We start from the raw sequence: 17,443 nt of genomic DNA on the forward strand, positions 1-17,443 counted from the left end.
CAGGGCTTTTATGGAGGCTTTATTACATAGTCATTCACAATTAACTAGATCACTGGCCACTGGTGATTGATTCACTCTCCAGTACCTCTCCCCTCCCTGTAGATGTGGGTGGGTGGGTGGGTGGGTGGGTGTGGGTGTGTGTGTGTGTGTGTGTGTGTGTGGTGGGGGGGGGCTGTGAGGAAAGGGACAACCAAATGAAAGTTCCAACACTCTAATAACAAGGTTGTCTCCTGGCAACCAGCTGCCACCCCTAGGTGCTTTGCAAAAGACACCTCATTTGCAACACAAAAGACACCTTTATCAGTCTCAACACTTGGAAAGTTCCAAGGATTTCAGGATCTATGAGTCAGGAATTGTGGAAGACCAGATACAGGGTTGGGCAAAAGTAGGTTAATAATACTAATAAATAACAATACAATAATTAATGAATAAATAGTAATACAAGAGTAAACTCTGTTTTGCATACTCACAACTGTAAATCTACTTTTGCCCAGCTCTGTCTATATGAGAAATATATTTTGGTCATTTTTATAAATCACATTAATATACACATTATGCAGTAATCTTCCTAGAGATGAAAATTTATCAATTTTTTCCCAAAGTTTTAATGCACATTTCTCCTTAACTACCTGGTACTGGCAGTATCCCAATTTCTCCTTTTGACAAAGACACAAATACCGAAAGCATAATAATACAAACTGGCCAACCATGGCCTGCTGGCTTCATGTGCTTCCCATGGAAAAAAAGTAAAGAACAATATCGCCATTGCTGGAATGAAGTTATACTTAAAAGTAGCAGCATTTATCCTGAAACACAGAGATGCAGGAAGATGCTCTAGTAAGTCAGCAATGAAACTACATGTGCTCATAGCAACCAAGCAGCTCTGGATGGGAATGAAAATTTGGTCTCAGCTTGGATCCACCAATGACAGAATTATTCACATTTAATGTCTAAATGTAGTTTTCAAAGAGAAAGACAAGAATATCTTATCATGTAGCAAATAATAAAAATTTTTGCTGGGTTAATCAAGAGTGGCAGAATTGTACAATTTGCAATTCATTCGGTTTAACAAGAGTACTAAAATCCTCAGGAAAATCTCTGTGGCCTTTCCTTGATGGTCCCACCGGATGCTCCGCCTTTGGTTGAATTGAGTAATTTTGTCAAAATGGCATCAAATCAAGACAAAAATGACAAGAAATTTCTGCCCATTTTAAAGTTAAAAAATGGCCATAATGTACCCCAGGAATGGACTAAACTAAAGCTTGCAATGCTAAATTAAACATTCGAAGAATATCTGTGTGAAATTCTATAGGGAAAATCGTTATATTAATTTTACTTTTCTTAATGCCCTAGAAAATACCTCAATATAAACTAATAATAGTTCAGTAAACTGTGTTAATCATTTGCAAAGCATTCATCTGAACAGTTCATAAGCACCAGATACTTTCAGAATTCTTGGACCCAGAGGAGAGGTAAGGCTGAACCAACGCACGTTACCATTGATGATAATTTTGTGACACTTATAATGAGGCATTAAAAGTGACAATAAAAGAGAAAGGTAAAATTTCTAAAGTAATATGCAACAAGAAAATCATTACCTGGCCTGGAACAATAGTATGTGTGAAAAGTTTATTTAGTTCCACTAATTTATTGGGAGTGATGTTAAACTTCAGTGCTATGGAGTTTAGAGTGTCCTGGCTTCCAGCCTAGAAATAATCCAACAAACAAGATTCAATACATAAAGCAAAGCAAAACAAAAAAAAATTCCTTTTGATAGACAGCATTAATCTATTTGTGATAACAATGAATAAAAAAGCAATACATCTAGATGTATCATGAAGAAGAGTGAATACATTCTCAACTCTTAAGGAAAAACATTTTAAAGGTTATCCATTTTCTGGGCTCCCTTATCTTCAATTTCACTGTCCACTAACAGATTTCTGAACTCAGTTTGGCACAACTTTAGTGTACGGAGTGGAGGTCCGTGACGCATAATACAAAACTGGAAGGAGAAAAGAAATAAAACGTACACACAGTCCTAGGCACGGGGGAGATGAGACTACTGCCCTCTCTCTCTGTCCTTTCTGTCCACGTGCCTGTCCCTTCACTGCATGACAGGCCACTGGGCAGTGACTTGTTAATAGCCATTTCTCTCCCACAGCGCCTGACACTTTGAAGGCATTCAAAGGTTTGATGAGTGAATACAGTCAAAAATGAGAAAGAAATCTAAGTTAGCTACCAATTATTGTTCACTGTCATTAAAAATGACAAACTCTTTCCGAGGAGGGGGAAGGGGCACTGGATGAAAGCAGGTGAAGGGATTTGCCAAAGAACACATATGCCGAAGCCAGAGACTCAGACAACAGTGTGGGGATGGCCAGAGGGAAGCAGGGGCAGGGGCTGGGCGGAGGTGGGCAGAGGTGGGGGAGATGGGGACATCTGTAATAGTCAGGACAGATGGGGATATCGACAATATCAAAATAAAATAAAATGAAATGAAAAAATAATAAAGAAATCACAGTAAAGAAAATGACGATTTCCTATGGTCAGCCAAATTGGTGTTATTACATGAATCTATAAAACTTGTGATCTGTGTTGTACGTATATACGTTTCTTTTCTCTCTGAGAGTGAGAAGTAAAGAGGGCAGTAAGAAGACAGGAAATTTCACAGTAAAAAAGCTCCTCCCCAAAAGAAGTGGGATGCCTACCGTAAGGTCAATATCCCAGGAGAGACTTTCTGGCCAGGATCAGTAAACGGAACTTATTAGTGGGGGGTCACATTGGTGAACATTACCAGGAGTTCCCATCCACAGCCCATGGTCAGGACTGGTGGCTGTCCCGATAAACAGAACTATCTCCATCAGCTGAGACTTGAATTAGGTGAAGATTTGAGATGGCTGCAGGAGACTGAACTGGTGAGAAGAGTTAAACTCACCACTCACCGCCCTCAGTATCAAAAACCCCCCAACTAGATGAACTGTCTCAGGGTGACTAAGTTCATAGTTATAGGTCACACTAAAATTACTTTAGAGTAATTTCTTCCTAGAAGAAGTTAGGCTATAAATACATATTTTTAAAAATATGTCTCAGGGTGACTAAGTTCATAGTTATAGGTCACACTAAAATTACTTTAGAGTAACTTCTTCCTAGAAGAAGTTAGGCTATAAATACATATTTTTAAAAATCATTGAAAACTTAACAATATATGCTCAACATCTACCCTAGGCAACATTATCCACTAAAAATGAAAAAAATTTAAATATATTTTTGTAATATTATTTACAAAAGGACACATGGGCAATAATGGGGGGTGGAAATGGGAGGATGGTGGGGAGGGCTGGGATGGGGTAAAAAGCAGAAAACTGCACTTGAACAACAATTAAAATTAAAAAAGAAATTTAAAAATCTCTAAACTGGCATTACACAATGAAATAAAATGTGAACTACAAAAAATATATTATTTACATAATATAGGATGGGTAAAAGTAGGTTTACAGTTGAGAATGAAACAGTTTACTTTTGTATTATTATTTAGTAATTATTGTTTTATTGATTTGTAGTACAACTATAAACCTACCTTTGCCCATTCCAGTATATTCAAATCAGGGATTTTCAGAATTTAGAGTCAGTACAAGACAGAGATTGAGAATACAGACTAGAGCCAGGTGTTGGATCCGAATTCCAGATCTTCTACTTGCTAGCTGTGTGACCTTGGGTCATTTGCTCAACCTTTCTGGGTCTCAGTTTCTTCACCCACCAAATAGAAATAATCATAATTTCTGCCTGACAGCATTTACTTCATGGGAAGTGATCCATAAATTCGCTTCATGTTTTTATTTAAAAACTTCTAGAAGATACTGTTTGTACAGAGTTAAAGAAAGGAGAAATTTTATCAATCTAGAGTTATGATATAAGGATAAGACATAATAGAGAACCAAGACACAGACCCTGGGAGGGATTCTGATATTGTTAAATGTTTGAAACTTATCAGAATCCTTGGCTATCTACTGCTCAGGAGCAATATCAAGCAATCTTGTAAGAGCTATCATGGTGCTCTAAACACGAAGTTATGAATCACTTTTTATTTCCAATAAAGCACACAAAATAACTTGCTAAGTAAGACTAATCTCCTTAATGTAAATCAAACAGGTGGGCATTTCTGCATTACTAATTTTATCAACTGCAGATATGAATGAATTTGGAAGTTGATTTTTACTCTCACTGCATTGTTTAGTATGTGCTATGTGAAGCACCTCCTAGCAAACAACACTTCTCATTTCTTTGACAGGGCATGTGGATAAACAAATAGCTTTAGACTATTGTCATTATTCCAACAAATATTCCAACACTTCATGAGTACCTACTATGAGGTAAGGAACTGTGCTAGGTGTTACGGGATCAACAACATATTATAGTAACAGTGGTAATGAGAGATATATGAGGGGAGACCCCCCCAAAACTGGAAATATCTTCTGGAGGGTGGGTCCCTTGTAGTACAGGCTTCTCCACTAAGTAAGTGTTCTAGGAACTCATCTGTATCAGTGTACCAGCTGGTGTTATTGTGAGAGGCTGAGTTCAGCATCTTTAATTTTTTTTTTGAAGACTCTTCCAACCCATTTGCCCATTTCATGATGGGTGATTTACCAGTGCACCTGCCCACACCACACTTGAATGTTCAATAGTTTTTTATCAAAATGGCATGACCCCCATATACCATCTTCCCAATTCACCCGATCTCACCCTGAGCAACTTTTGTTTCTCTGAATGAAAAAAGGTCATGAAAGGAAATTATTTTGCCAACATGAAAGAGGTGAAACAAAAAACAGCAGAAGCACTAAAAGGCTTCAAAATCGACGAGTTCGAAAATTGTTTTGAGCAGTGGAAAAAATACCTTGATAGGTGCACTGCATCAAATGGAGAGTACTTTGAAGGTACTGAAATGTGAACATGTAAGAATAAATATAAAGGTTTTATATTGTATATTTATAAATAAATTTATTATATTTAGAAATAAATAAATTCCAGGTTTTGGGGGTCCCCCCTCATATTATCACCCAAAATCCCTTCCATAAAGGACTAGGCCTACACACCACAGAAAGATGTTTGGGGATGCTCATGGAGCACTGGGTAAGACATGGGCTCTGTGCAAGGGCTCCTCCCTACGAGTCTACAGAAGCCAGGAGCAGATATGCCACTCCAAAACAACCACCACGGAGGGAGTGGGACAACCACCAAGGTGAGTGGCTGCTCACCTTATACAGAGTCTGGCATGCACACAGATAATCAGTAAATACATGTGAGGAGGACACAACCGGGCAACGGCAGCAGCACTTAATTTCTTTGTAGAAGTCAGAACACTCCTCGACAATGCTATTTCAACATGAATGGAAACAGATCTATAATGGAGTGGTCCATGTCATGCCCTGCCTAGGATAGGCAGACACAGCTCCTGGCTTCCAGGAGCTCCTGGTGCAGCGAGAGCGACGGGCATGTGCCACATACTATGGAGGTGCAGTAATAAACACCGGCACAGCATTACTCAGCGGCTGACTCAACAATACAAGTCTGCACCATGCAAGCACCAGCAACACAGTGGTGGCCCCAAAAGGGTCTAGTGTCTATTCATGGATGTATGGATTAAGGCACAAGATAATAATGAACACACTAGTGACTCAATTTTAAACAGAGAGATCAGGTAAAGGAACATGACTCCATAAGAGAATAAAATGAAGAGCGATCTGGCCTAGACAGCTGGATGACTGATCCAAAAGGAAAGGGTGAACACAGAGAGTAATGGGGAGATGTCGGGGACAGATTCTGGCTTGTATAATGGTATGGGTGATGGAGTCGTTGCTTCTTTAAAAGAGACCAAGCATGAAGGTCTAAGCACATATGCTGAGAAGTCAATTGAATCTATGGTTCTGGAACTCAGAAAGCATGTTGGGGGTGGAGACCTAAAACTGGCGGGCATTGGCATATCACAGGTAATTCAAATCACAGGCTTACATGAGATGGTCCAGGGGAAAATACGGAGGGAAGAGAATGACTTAGGACAGGTCTTAGGGAGCTTCACTGATTACAGGGTATGTAAGAGGAAAGCACCTAAGGGGCTGCCTGTGTCAGGGGAAATATTATGTAAATCTAGCAGTGTTAATGAACATTCACACTTCCTGTTCACACTTACAGTATATTCCATGGTACCATGGGGCTTCTGAACCACCATCTTCTTCTCTTTTTTATCATGCGTTTTGTTTTGATTGTCATCTGAAAAATAAAAATGCATGTAAATGAATAATTTAATTTTAGGAATTGAGCATGGAGTAATCTATAGTATATTAAAACCCACTTTCAAATGGACTATGAAAAAAACACACCAAAATAAAATGGACTAAGAGCATAAATAGTCCCTGATTTTAAAAAAACATATTATTCATCAAAGAACACTTGAATAAAATGATTGTTAACTATAATAAAATAGTGCAAATAACAATGAGGTAATGTATTGTTAAAGAAACAGTTTAAATGATAATAATTAATGATGAAGTTGAGTAAAACTACTATAGTCATGATATAAATGATGTAAGTAAGTACATCCCTTTTAGAAAATGATTTCTTAACATAAGGATAACCATAGAAATGTCCACTCTTTGATATTCCTTCCTTAGGAATTCATCCTAAGAAAAAATTCAAAAGAGAAAAAATATGTCATAGTATATGGTTACTGGTGTTTTTATAGCTCAAACTGGTCAACTTAATAGTTCTGGCAGCTGCATATGATTCAGCCTAAATGTTATAATTAAGCACATCTTAATATAATCATCCCAGATGTTGAAAACCTGAGAGACATACCGCAATGGATAAAAATTTAAGTGAAAAAAATATAAAATCGAATTAACTACTAGAAGATGCTCTAACTTGTATGTAATCAGAAAAATGCAAATTAAGGTGAGGTATCATTTTACACCTATTAGCCTGGCAAAAATCAGAAAGCTGGATAATTCTAGTGTCTACGGAGGGGTGAATTACTACTAGGAATACAAACTGGTACAGCCATTCCAACAAATCAAGTACAGACAGCTTGTATGACTCAACATTCTAACTCAGATATGTATCCTCTCCCAAAGGGTCTACGCTTTATGTACATCACAAAGTCACCTGCTTGAGGGTGTCCAAACCAGCATCGCCTGTGGCATGAGAGCTAAAGGGTAAGAAAACTTGGTAGACGTGCTCCAGAACTGGGCAGTAAGTAATTAGAAATAACAAGCCGGAAGTATACACTGCAACTCGTTTACACCAAGAGAAACAGACCGAGATGTACATAACAGTATCATTATGCATATGCAAAGAAGATGCACACAAAACAACTATACACATTTTTCAAGGCCACATCAAAATAGAAGTCTATGCACACTGAACACAACAGAATGGTGTAGGGTGGAGAGAGAAATGGGACTGGGGGTGAGGATAAAAGGGAATTAATGAATAAATAACAAGGAGCCCAGCTCAGACCAGGGGTGGCATTTCATGAACTGAGAAGGGTGATTAACTCAGCCTCCTACAACCGAGGTCCCACAACTCCCCCCCCAATCTCCTACATGACAAACAGGGGTGTGCTGGATGAGAACTGGAAGGTAATGCAAAAACATGAAAACAGTTAATTCACATGAGATTTATCTGCCTTTTAAATGTTTTCTCCATGTTATTTAAAATGAAAAACCAAGAAAGAAGTAATAGATGCTATGAGAGTCCTTTACTACCCATTTGTATGTTCAATGAGATCCATTTAGGAACCAAAGCGACTGCAAAAATCCCTTTACATGGTAAAAAATGACCTGCCTACCCTCATGTGGTTTATTTCAGAAAGATGAGACTACAGACTGTGATTTTCAGATCTTCAGATCTAAAATGGGGTCTTTAGACCCCATTCTGTAGGTCGGGAAACTATACACAGCCCATTCAAAACCCCAGATCAGAGGGACCGAAATGATGGCTCCGTGTAACCCCTCAGTTGCACTCTCCGGGTCCCTTGTCCCTTTCTTACTCCCTCCTCGTCACCCTCCCTTCCAGTCTTCTTGCTTTCAGAAGAGTCTCTTCATGTGCTTTTGTAGGTGCTTCCTATTTCTAGCACCTAAGCTTCCTCTTCCCACCTGTGGCAGCTCCTCCCCTATGCCCTTGTATAGGCTGTGCATAATTATCTCTGGTCCCAGTGGGAGCACTGCCTTAAGCCACCAACCTATGAGAGTTTCCATACTGCTCAGCTGCAGAAGAAAAAGAAGTTTTAGCCGAACCTCCCAAAATAAACTTTAGCTAAGTTCATCTGAAGTAGTACAAAAATTATTTTACTTTGGCACAGGTGGGTAGGCCAGAAAAATGTCAAACTTGGTAATATTACCAAAAGAAAACAAAATCCTTTCTTCCAGCATCTAAGATTTTGAAATTCTTGAGGTGAGGACCATGAGGTACCTTTAAATCTTTGGTGCCTTAATAAGATATCCAGCACACATGGCTGAATAAATTTCCCAATATAAATAAATCAATGAGCCTGACAAGTCCAACTGTGAGCAACATTTTCACTGATTGAATATCACACCAGGAAAATCATATGAATCAAAGCCACAAATGGAATACTATGTTTTACAGCTGACTTAATATAGAAAGCAGAGAAGTAATTGGCACATCTAAGGACCAATTTAATTGTCTTCATATCATTATAGAAAAAGGTAAGGTTTCATATTGTTTTCTAAATATTTTTACTTATTTTTAGAGAGGGGGAAGGGAGAGAGAAAGAGAGGGAGAGAAGCAGCAATGTGTGGTTGCCTCTCACATACTCCCTACTGAGGACCTGGCCTGCAACCCAAGCATGTGCCCTGACTGGGAACTGAACCGGCGACCTTTTGCTTCACAGTCTGGTGCTCAACCCACTGAGCCACAATGGTCAGGGCCCTGTTTTCTAAATATTTTTAAAAGATTTTATTTATTTATTTTTAGAAAGAGGGGAAGGGAGGAAGAAGGAGAAGGAAAGAAACTTCGATGTGCGAGAGAAACATTACTCGGTTGCCCCTTGCATGCACCCAGCCAGGGACCTGGCCCACAACCCAGGCATGTGACCTGACTGGGAATCCAACCAGCAACCTCTTGGTTTGCAGAACAATGCCCAAGCCACTGAGCCGCACCGTCAGGGATCCTAAATTATTTTTTTGCAGTAAATTTTAAAGAGAGCTAACAATATGTCTCAATAAGTAAAGTCCTGTATACCTTACCTAGCCAGATTCTGCAGTACACAGTCCACAAGGCATTGGAGAGAGGTGGGGAGACCCAAGCCACCTCAGGATGGGGCTCCTTTGCTGAACTTCTGGATGGAGGTCTTGTGTTTCAGATAAGGACACAAGATCACACCCCCAAAAGGAACTAGAAGAGCTATGACCATTCCCCAGAATGGAACTAGAAGACCCATGCATGAACACCCCCAGGACGGAGCTAGAGGACCCATGACCATCCCCCAGGAGGGAACTATGGGACATATGAGCACCCCTAGAATGAAACTACAGGACCCATGACCATCCCCCAGAAAGGAACTGTTTCCCAATGACACATATTGACACCTCTACTTCCAGCTTTAGGCCTCCTCAGGCACTTTACACCTACTCAAATTCCAACCCCCACCCACTGCTTACAGCATGCTGAAGCAAATAATGTAAAAAAGTACGTGCTGCCAGTAGGGAAAGTTGGCTGGGTTCCTCAGAAGTCATTCACAGCAAAGCAACTGAACCCTCTACCTGCCCCGCCTCTACAAAGCCTTCAGTGCCAGTTCTTCTCAATCCAGTAAGGAAGCAAGTCTTACGAAACTGACAAATACTTTGGAGGGATGAAATACAGGCCCTTTAGCCTAGCCTGTTTCAATTCTCATAAATTATGGAGGTGCAGATTAAAATGGGGAGCAGGTACCTTTGTTGACCTCAACCCTGGAGGATCTGGTGCCCTGCCTCCAAGTCTTGCCTCCTCCCCTTCCATCCCAGAAGAGGGCCAAGAACACAAGGTTCTTAGCTCCTGCACCTGAGTCCTAGGTACAAGTTTCCTGAAATAAGACCTCTCTGTGCACTGGAGCTAAAAGAACTTGATGTTCAGGTATATTCCGGGGGTCTGGAGAGGCGAGAAGGCCAGATGTGAAGGAATCCTTTGCAGTGAGTCTCAAAAGAGGTTACAACTGCCAAAGAAACACATTTGAAGAGATCTGAGGTTTGAGAACCAAACCAAAGAAAGGCTTAGATGTGGGTAGTGAAGAGAAGTGTGGCTGATGGGGGTGGGGGGTGGAATTAAAAGGATAGGAGAACGAGTGTAATGTCACAGACACCCTGGAAAAAAGTTAAAGATCATTTTGACACTGTCAAATGCAGCAAAGAAGATGAAAGATAGAAACACGGAAATGGAAAACTGGGAGGTCATGGAGGTTTCCTGAGGTCAAAAGTGTAAGGATGGTGTTAATCCTATCAGTACAGTGAGGATATGGTCATTTGCTAAAATGTAATGGGGTAAAGACAGAATTGGGGGTGCATGAGGGGCTTTGTAATTTGGAAGAGTTACTAGGGTAAAGATAAGGTTTCAATGAGAATATTGAAATAAGCAGTAACAAGGGTTCACCCAGAGGTTGGGTATCAACACCAGGGTGACAGGCCATGTAAGGAATAAGGAAAAACCCTGCTGTCATGGCTCACTGTGTGGTTTATGACATGCAAGCTGAGCAGCTGTAGCTACGGCAGTGGTGAGGGAGGGGCACTGAGATGCTGCAGTTAGAGTGGCATGAGGCATTAGTTTCCTATTGCTAGTGTAACAACTTAGCCCAAATTTAGTGAGCTCAAAATGAAAAAAAAAACCATACACAAATTTGTTGTCTTAGTTCTGTGGGTTCCATGTCTGGCATGGGTCTCACTGGGCTAAAATCACAGTGTCAGCAGGCAGCTCCTTCTTGAGGCTCTAGAGAAAGATCACTTTCCTTTTCCAGCTCCTAGAAGTAGGCTACTTTCCTTGGCTTGACATCCCTTCCTTTATCTGCAAAGCCAGCAACACCAAGCCAAGTCTTCTTGCACAGCCATTTCTCCATTTCCCTTTCCTGCCACCCTCGTTCATTTTCCAGAACCCTGTGTTTAGCCCTGGCCTGTGTGGATTTGTTGGCTGAGCATCATCCAGCAAAATGAATAGTTGCCTGTTCAATTCCCAGTCACCTGCCTGGTTGTAGGTTTGGTCCCAGTTGGGGCATGTTCAGGAGAAAACCGAACGATGTTTCTCTCTCACAGTGATGTTTCTCACCCTCTCTTCCTCCCTCCCTTTCCGTTTCAGCAAAAAGAAAAAAAACCCTGTGTTTACATTGAGTGCACCTGGATAATCCAGGATGCTCTCAATTCCATCTATAACCATTTGCCTTTGCTGGGTAACATAAGAGGTTTTGGAAATTAGGATGTACATTTTTCTTTTTGGAAGGGTGGCATTATGCTACCTACCACAGAGGGAGAATGTGGGAAGACGGGTTCAGATTCAAAGTGGAAACATTTTTACAGATTTTATTTATTTATTTTTAGAGAGGTGAAGGGAGGGAGGAAGAGAAGGAGAGAAACATCTATGTGTGGTCGCCTTTCACACGCCCCTTACTGGGGGACCTAGCCTGCAACCCAGGCATGTGCCCTGACTGGGAATCAAACCTGAGACCCTTTGGTTCACAAGCCAGTGCTCAATCTACTGAGTCATATTAGCCAGAGCTGAAAGTGGAAATTTTTGAGGATTCAAGTCATGATCTTGGATGTGTGAGTGTACTGGGGTGGGGGACACTGCATGTTAAGGAATGCAGCACCAGTTAGATATTCTGGTTCCGAGAAAAACTGTCAAGATTGAAACAATACTAATGTCTTTCAAACCTGAGCACCTGGTTCCTGTCACATACCACTGGGGACCGAGTGAAGTCATGACAATGGACATTATAAATTATGTACTTGAAAACAGAAACAAAAGAGACACTGAATTCCCCTGATTGTGATTGTACATTCTCTTCATAGACATAGGAAGGGCAGAAGAGGCAGTGTGTAGCCTTCCTTTTGGTGATCAATTATTGGAACAAGCACAAATTTTGAAAATTATCAGGTTTTCAAATGTTAAGACCAATTCTGCACTGCCCCTGTAAGTACTGGGTGTGGGTATGTACCCGCTTTTTGCCTACTCCCCTTAAAGAAGCAACTCTCCCCTCCTTCCCTCTCTATCGTAAGACCATCTGATTGGGGCACAAGAGGCTGACAGTAAAAGACCCTCAATACCTCAACACCTAAAGAAAGATGTTTCCATGGCAACCAAATGAGGGCTAATCAGAGAGGCAAAATTGTCTGTCTCTAAGTCTTTCTAAGAAGGGGGCAGGCTGATCTATAAACAGGAAAATCTGTTTCCAGTGACAGGCATATGCCCACACTAGGAGATAATGCATTTGGTTATCACAGTTTGATGACAGTAACCATAAAATCAGGTCATGTACCATCTCCTTTATACTACCAAACTTCATTCTTTTTAAAAAATAAAGATTTTATTTATTTTTACAGAGACAAGAAGGGAGAAAAACATCCACCAGTTGCCTATTGCACACCACCAACTGGGGATCTGGCCCACAACCCAAGCATGTGCCCTGACTGGGAACTGAACCAACAACCTTTCGGTTTGCAGGACAGCACTCAATGCACTAAGCCACAGGGGCCAGGGCACCAAACATCATTCTAATTACAATTTGATTTTGAGGTCAAATGAGCTGTGTTCAACTAGCAACCCTGACACATTCTCGCAGGGGCCTGATGTTAGTTAAAAAGGTACTTGAACTCTTTGTGCCTCCATTCCCCTATCTGTGAAATGCAGAACTACCTCATAATGTTGTTCAGAAGATTAAATGACATGAGGGACACAGTGTTTATCTCAGAGCCTGGCACAGACTGAGTGCTTAACAAATGCTGTTATTACTAATGATAATGTTGTCAACATAAGTGAATAGCAATTTGAATATATTAGAGTGCTAAAGGAAGTATAAACCATAAAGCAAAAAGCTTTCATTCCAGAAACACTGGAGTGATATACAGCATTAATATGATACATGATTAAATTGTTCAAAGGAGAAAAACCATGTCTGATCATTTTGATACATGCTGAAAAGCAGTTGATGGAATTAAACAGCATTACTATAGATTTTTTTAAAAGGACAAAAGAAAATTGAAAAATGTTACACAACAAAGAATAGGAGTGACCCCCCTCAAGGCAATGAAGAATTTTTAGTTATTCTTTGATATTCATTAAAAATATATTTCTGAAAAGTAATGGAATCCTAAAAGGTGTATATCACCAGCGATTTCCCATAAGAGTGAAAACTGAGTGACTTCATGATGTCACTTCAGGGGTGCAGTAGCTCATTAATTACCTGATGCAGCTTGAGTTAAGGCCCTAGTGAGGCCCGCACCCCAGCCTTCCATGAGAAAGACCGAAGGGCGCAGCAGGCGCGACAGTACAGGCAGTGGGCGAGCTCCACCCCAGTCCTTTCATTCCTGTGGTTCTGGGAAGACCGGTCCCTGAGAGCAATTCCAGCAAAGCTCTTAAGGCTTATGGGCATAACATCTCCCACTCCACTAGATTACAACAAAGAGGCTGATCTAACGCAATGCAAGGCTAAACCCCAAGTATTTAAGGTCATGAAAATAAANTCATTAATTACCTGATGCAGCCTGAGTTAAGGCCCAAGTGAGGCCCGCACCCCAGCCTTCCATGAGAAAGACCGCAGGGCGCAGCAGGCGCGACAGCACAGGCAGTGGGCGAGCTCCACCCCAGTCCTTTCATTCCTGTGGTTCTGGGAAGACCGGTCCCTGAGAGCAATTCCAGCAAAGCTCTTAAGGCTTATGGGCATAACATCTCCCACTCCACTAGATTACAACAAAGAGGCTGATCTAACGCAATGCAAGGCTAAACCCCAAGTATTTAAGGTCATGAAAATAAACTTTGTGGTGGAGATGAAAGCAGAACCATTACAAACATAATGGAGGCTGTTTGGAAACCCTAAGCATCAAGAGGGAATCCCTCCGTTCATCGGAGGCTGCCTTTCACAGCTCGGCAAGGCAACACCTGAGCAGGACATACTCCAGGTAACCACTCATCCATCGGTGGTCTCTTTAGAAATGAAGCCCTGGTCTAACTAAAGTTCCCTAAAGCCTACCTGTGTATACTGAGATGAGCCTTCACATCAGAAACCAAAAGCAAATATTAAAAGTAAATCACTAACCAACACAAATACAAGAATTCCCACTATCTTGGGGTATACTCAACTTTGTTCTAGAATCTCTAGTCAAAGCAACTGATAAAGAAGTTTTAAATACTGAAAAGAAATGAAAAGTTGATTATTAGCAGGTGAACTGTCTACCTAAAGAATCAACATCATTAAAAAAAATCCAGAAATAGCCACATTGTTAAGTAAGATGGCTAGATACAATAATCTTTTATACTTATGATAGAAATGTATTTTGAAAAAAGTCCCAGGTATAGTGTTATTGAACTAGAAAATATCTAGAAATAAATATAGCAAGACAATGGCAAGATATGCATAAAGAAAATTTAAAAGGTTTACTGAAGTGTATAAATGGAAGCCTGGATAAAGGGAAGTACAGATAATGCTCCTAAATAGAATATCTCATTTTCATAAATATTTCACTTTCTCTTCAAATTAGGGTTTAAATTAAATGCAATTAAAACTCAAATTTTTAAAAAATTTTGGAGAATGAAAGTATGTCACATTGGTAATGAAGTTTATGTAGAAACATAAATACAGGAAACTATCCAAAATCACTTTTAAAAAGAGAAATACCAAGATTAAAATGAAGGAGAGAATTCTAGAAGCAGCAAGAGATAAGGGGATAGTCACCTACAAAGAAGTTCCCATCAGACTGTCAGCGGATTTCTCAAAAGAGACCTTACAGGGAAGAAGGGGCTGGAAAGAAGTATTCCAAATCATGAAATCCAAAGACCTATAACCAAGATTACTCTATCCAGCAAAGCTTTCATTTAGAATGGAAGGACAGATAAAGCACTTCTCAGATAAGGTCAAATTCAAAGAGTTCATCATCACCAAGCCCTTATTATATGAAATGTTAAAGGGACTTATCTAAGAAAAAGAAGATAAAAATTATGGACAGTGAAAGGACAGCAAACTCAGTTATTAACAACCACACCTAAAACTAAAGCAAACTAAGAGGACAGCTAGATCAGGAGAGGAACCATAGAAATGAAGAACACATGGAGGGTTAGCAACAGGGGAGTGGGAGGAGGAGATGGGGGGAGAAGATACAGAGAATAAGTAGCATAGATGGTAGAGAGAAAATAGACAGGGGTAGGGCAAGAGTAGTGTGGGAAATGTAGAAGCTAAAAAACTTATGACACATGGACATGAACTAAAGGCGGGGAATGTGGATGGGAAGGGGTGTGCAGGATGGAGGGGAATGAAAGGGGGGGAATGGGACAACTGTAATGGCATAATCAATAAAATATATTATAAAAGAAAAAAAAACAATTCAATAACAGATATTGTAGTTCAGTCTTCTAACATCGTCATCATAACTGATTCCTTAGGGTGAATTTCTGCAAACAGAAGTGTTAGGGTCAAGGGTATGCAAAAGGTAAGGTCTTGATAACCATGGCCAGACTGCCTTCCAGAAAGATCTGACCACATTACTGTCACACATCAACAAATCAGTGTTTTCCTTTGCATCTTCCCCAGCTCACTTCTCATTTTTTAAAATCACTGAAACTGAAAGATCACTGACCATATATTTAGTCTAATCTGTTGTCCTTCCCTCAGCCCAAACCACATTTGAGTATTTCTCTTTTAGTGAAATTCCTCATAATACAACTGTGACACAACACAACAGATTAATCAGGGGACGAGATGTGCATTATGCAGACCCCCACGATTACAATGGAACTGGACTCAGCTCAAGCTCGCAGTACCACATAGCTGCCTGGTTTGGTGGCTATCCTTTTTGTTCCAACTGTGACAAATATCAATTATAAGATACCCTGTTCGTGAGAGTGTGGAGCTGTGACAGGCAAAGGAGGAAGTGTCTCTTGAGTGAAAGCTACTGCACTCACAGCCAGGTGTGAGGGTGGGAGAAATGGGGAGATGTTTGTCAAAGAGTATGAACTTCCATTTATAAGAGGAATAAGTTCTGAGGATCTAATGAACAAACATGGTGATCACAGTTAATAACACTGTAATCTATACTTGAATGTTGGTAAGAGAGTAGATTTTAAATGGCTTCACCACAAAAAAAAATCGCTCTGGCTGGTGTAGCTCAATGGATTGAGCGTGGGCCTGCGAACCAAACAACCACGGTTCGATTCCCAGTCAGGGCACTTGCCTGGGTTGCAGGCCAGTTCCCAGCACAAGAGGCAACAACACATTGATGTTTCTCTACTTCTCTCCTTCCCTTCCCCTCTAAAGATAAATAAATAAAATACTTAAAAAAATAAACGGTAATTATGTGAACTGATGGAGGTGTTTGCTAAAGCTATAGTAGTGATCACTTTGCAACACACACACAGACAAAAACACATACCAACCCGACACATGGGAAATTCTAAATGTACACAATGTTATGTCAATTATATCTCAATAAAGCTGGGAAAATTATGATGCCTTCTTATATTTATGTTTATAACCATGTTTACAGTGGTTACCTATTTTTAATTTTATCTTAAATTACTTAGAATGCTCACCACCAATTCTTTTTATATAATTACATTTTCAATCGCTTCTCGGCCTTTTGGCTAAGACAGAGTGTACTATCTGTTCTTATCAGTTTAATAAAATTACGTTTTCATTCTTGAGGCCTGGATTTCTGACAGGTACCCCAGTTAAAAAAGAGTATCTCTCCCTCTCAGTAACTTTGTTTCAGGAAAGGCATGACACAAAGGTATGTTTCCTGAGACCTTGTATGTCTGAGAATGTCCTGATGTCTTTGAAAACCAACTTTCACTTCACAGCGCTGAAGATGTGGTCCTCTGGTACTCGCTGCTGTGGACGAGTCTGTGCCGGGCTCTCTTCTTCGCTGCTTTGTGGTAAGACTCCCCACCCCCTCGTTTTTCTATGACCTATAAACTTTTGCCCCCATTTATCTAAGTGCTGCCTTTCCCCCTTAATTCAGTCTAAATGGGGTGAGCTCTTTTGATTTGTAAAGTCAGGTATGAGTTTCAGCTCATGAAAGCATTCTTCTTGTATTATGTTTGATTACTGTTTCAATTCCCCCTATTTGGACCTGTTTACCAAGAACATCTTTGATTCAAACCTCTTCATTCGAGCTTCCCTTATCTGTTATCTTCTCTCTCATCAATTGCAATCCTTCCGCAACACCCCTGTTTTTTTTGGGGGGGGGTCTTGATAACCTGT

The 17,443-nt window shown here is 40.4% G+C and overlaps 1 protein-coding gene and 1 pseudogene across 5 annotated transcripts in view; one reads left to right on the forward strand and one right to left on the reverse strand.

The window, feature by feature from the left end:
* The window catches only part of NCOA7 (nuclear receptor coactivator 7), a 141,737-nt gene that overhangs the window by 57,915 nt on the left and 66,379 nt on the right, over positions 1-17,443 (reverse strand). For all 5 annotated transcript variants that reach the window (XM_037045814.1, XM_037045812.1, XM_037045816.1 and 2 more), the window contains exons 4-5: positions 6,185-6,264; positions 1,599-1,706 (exon numbers count right to left, since the gene is read on the reverse strand). In XM_037045814.1, coding sequence (XP_036901709.1) covers positions 1,599-1,706; positions 6,185-6,264 — 188 coding nt within the window. The remainder of the gene's footprint in view (positions 1-1,598; positions 1,707-6,184; positions 6,265-17,443) is intronic.
* On the forward strand, positions 16,805-17,027 carry LOC118986820 (uncharacterized; annotated as a pseudogene).

Source organism: Sturnira hondurensis, unplaced genomic scaffold (genome assembly GCF_014824575.4).
Source record: "Sturnira hondurensis isolate 20B ecotype Veracruz unplaced genomic scaffold, ASM1482457v3 Scaffold0004474, whole genome shotgun sequence".
NCBI lineage: Eukaryota > Metazoa > Chordata > Mammalia > Chiroptera > Phyllostomidae > Sturnira > Sturnira hondurensis.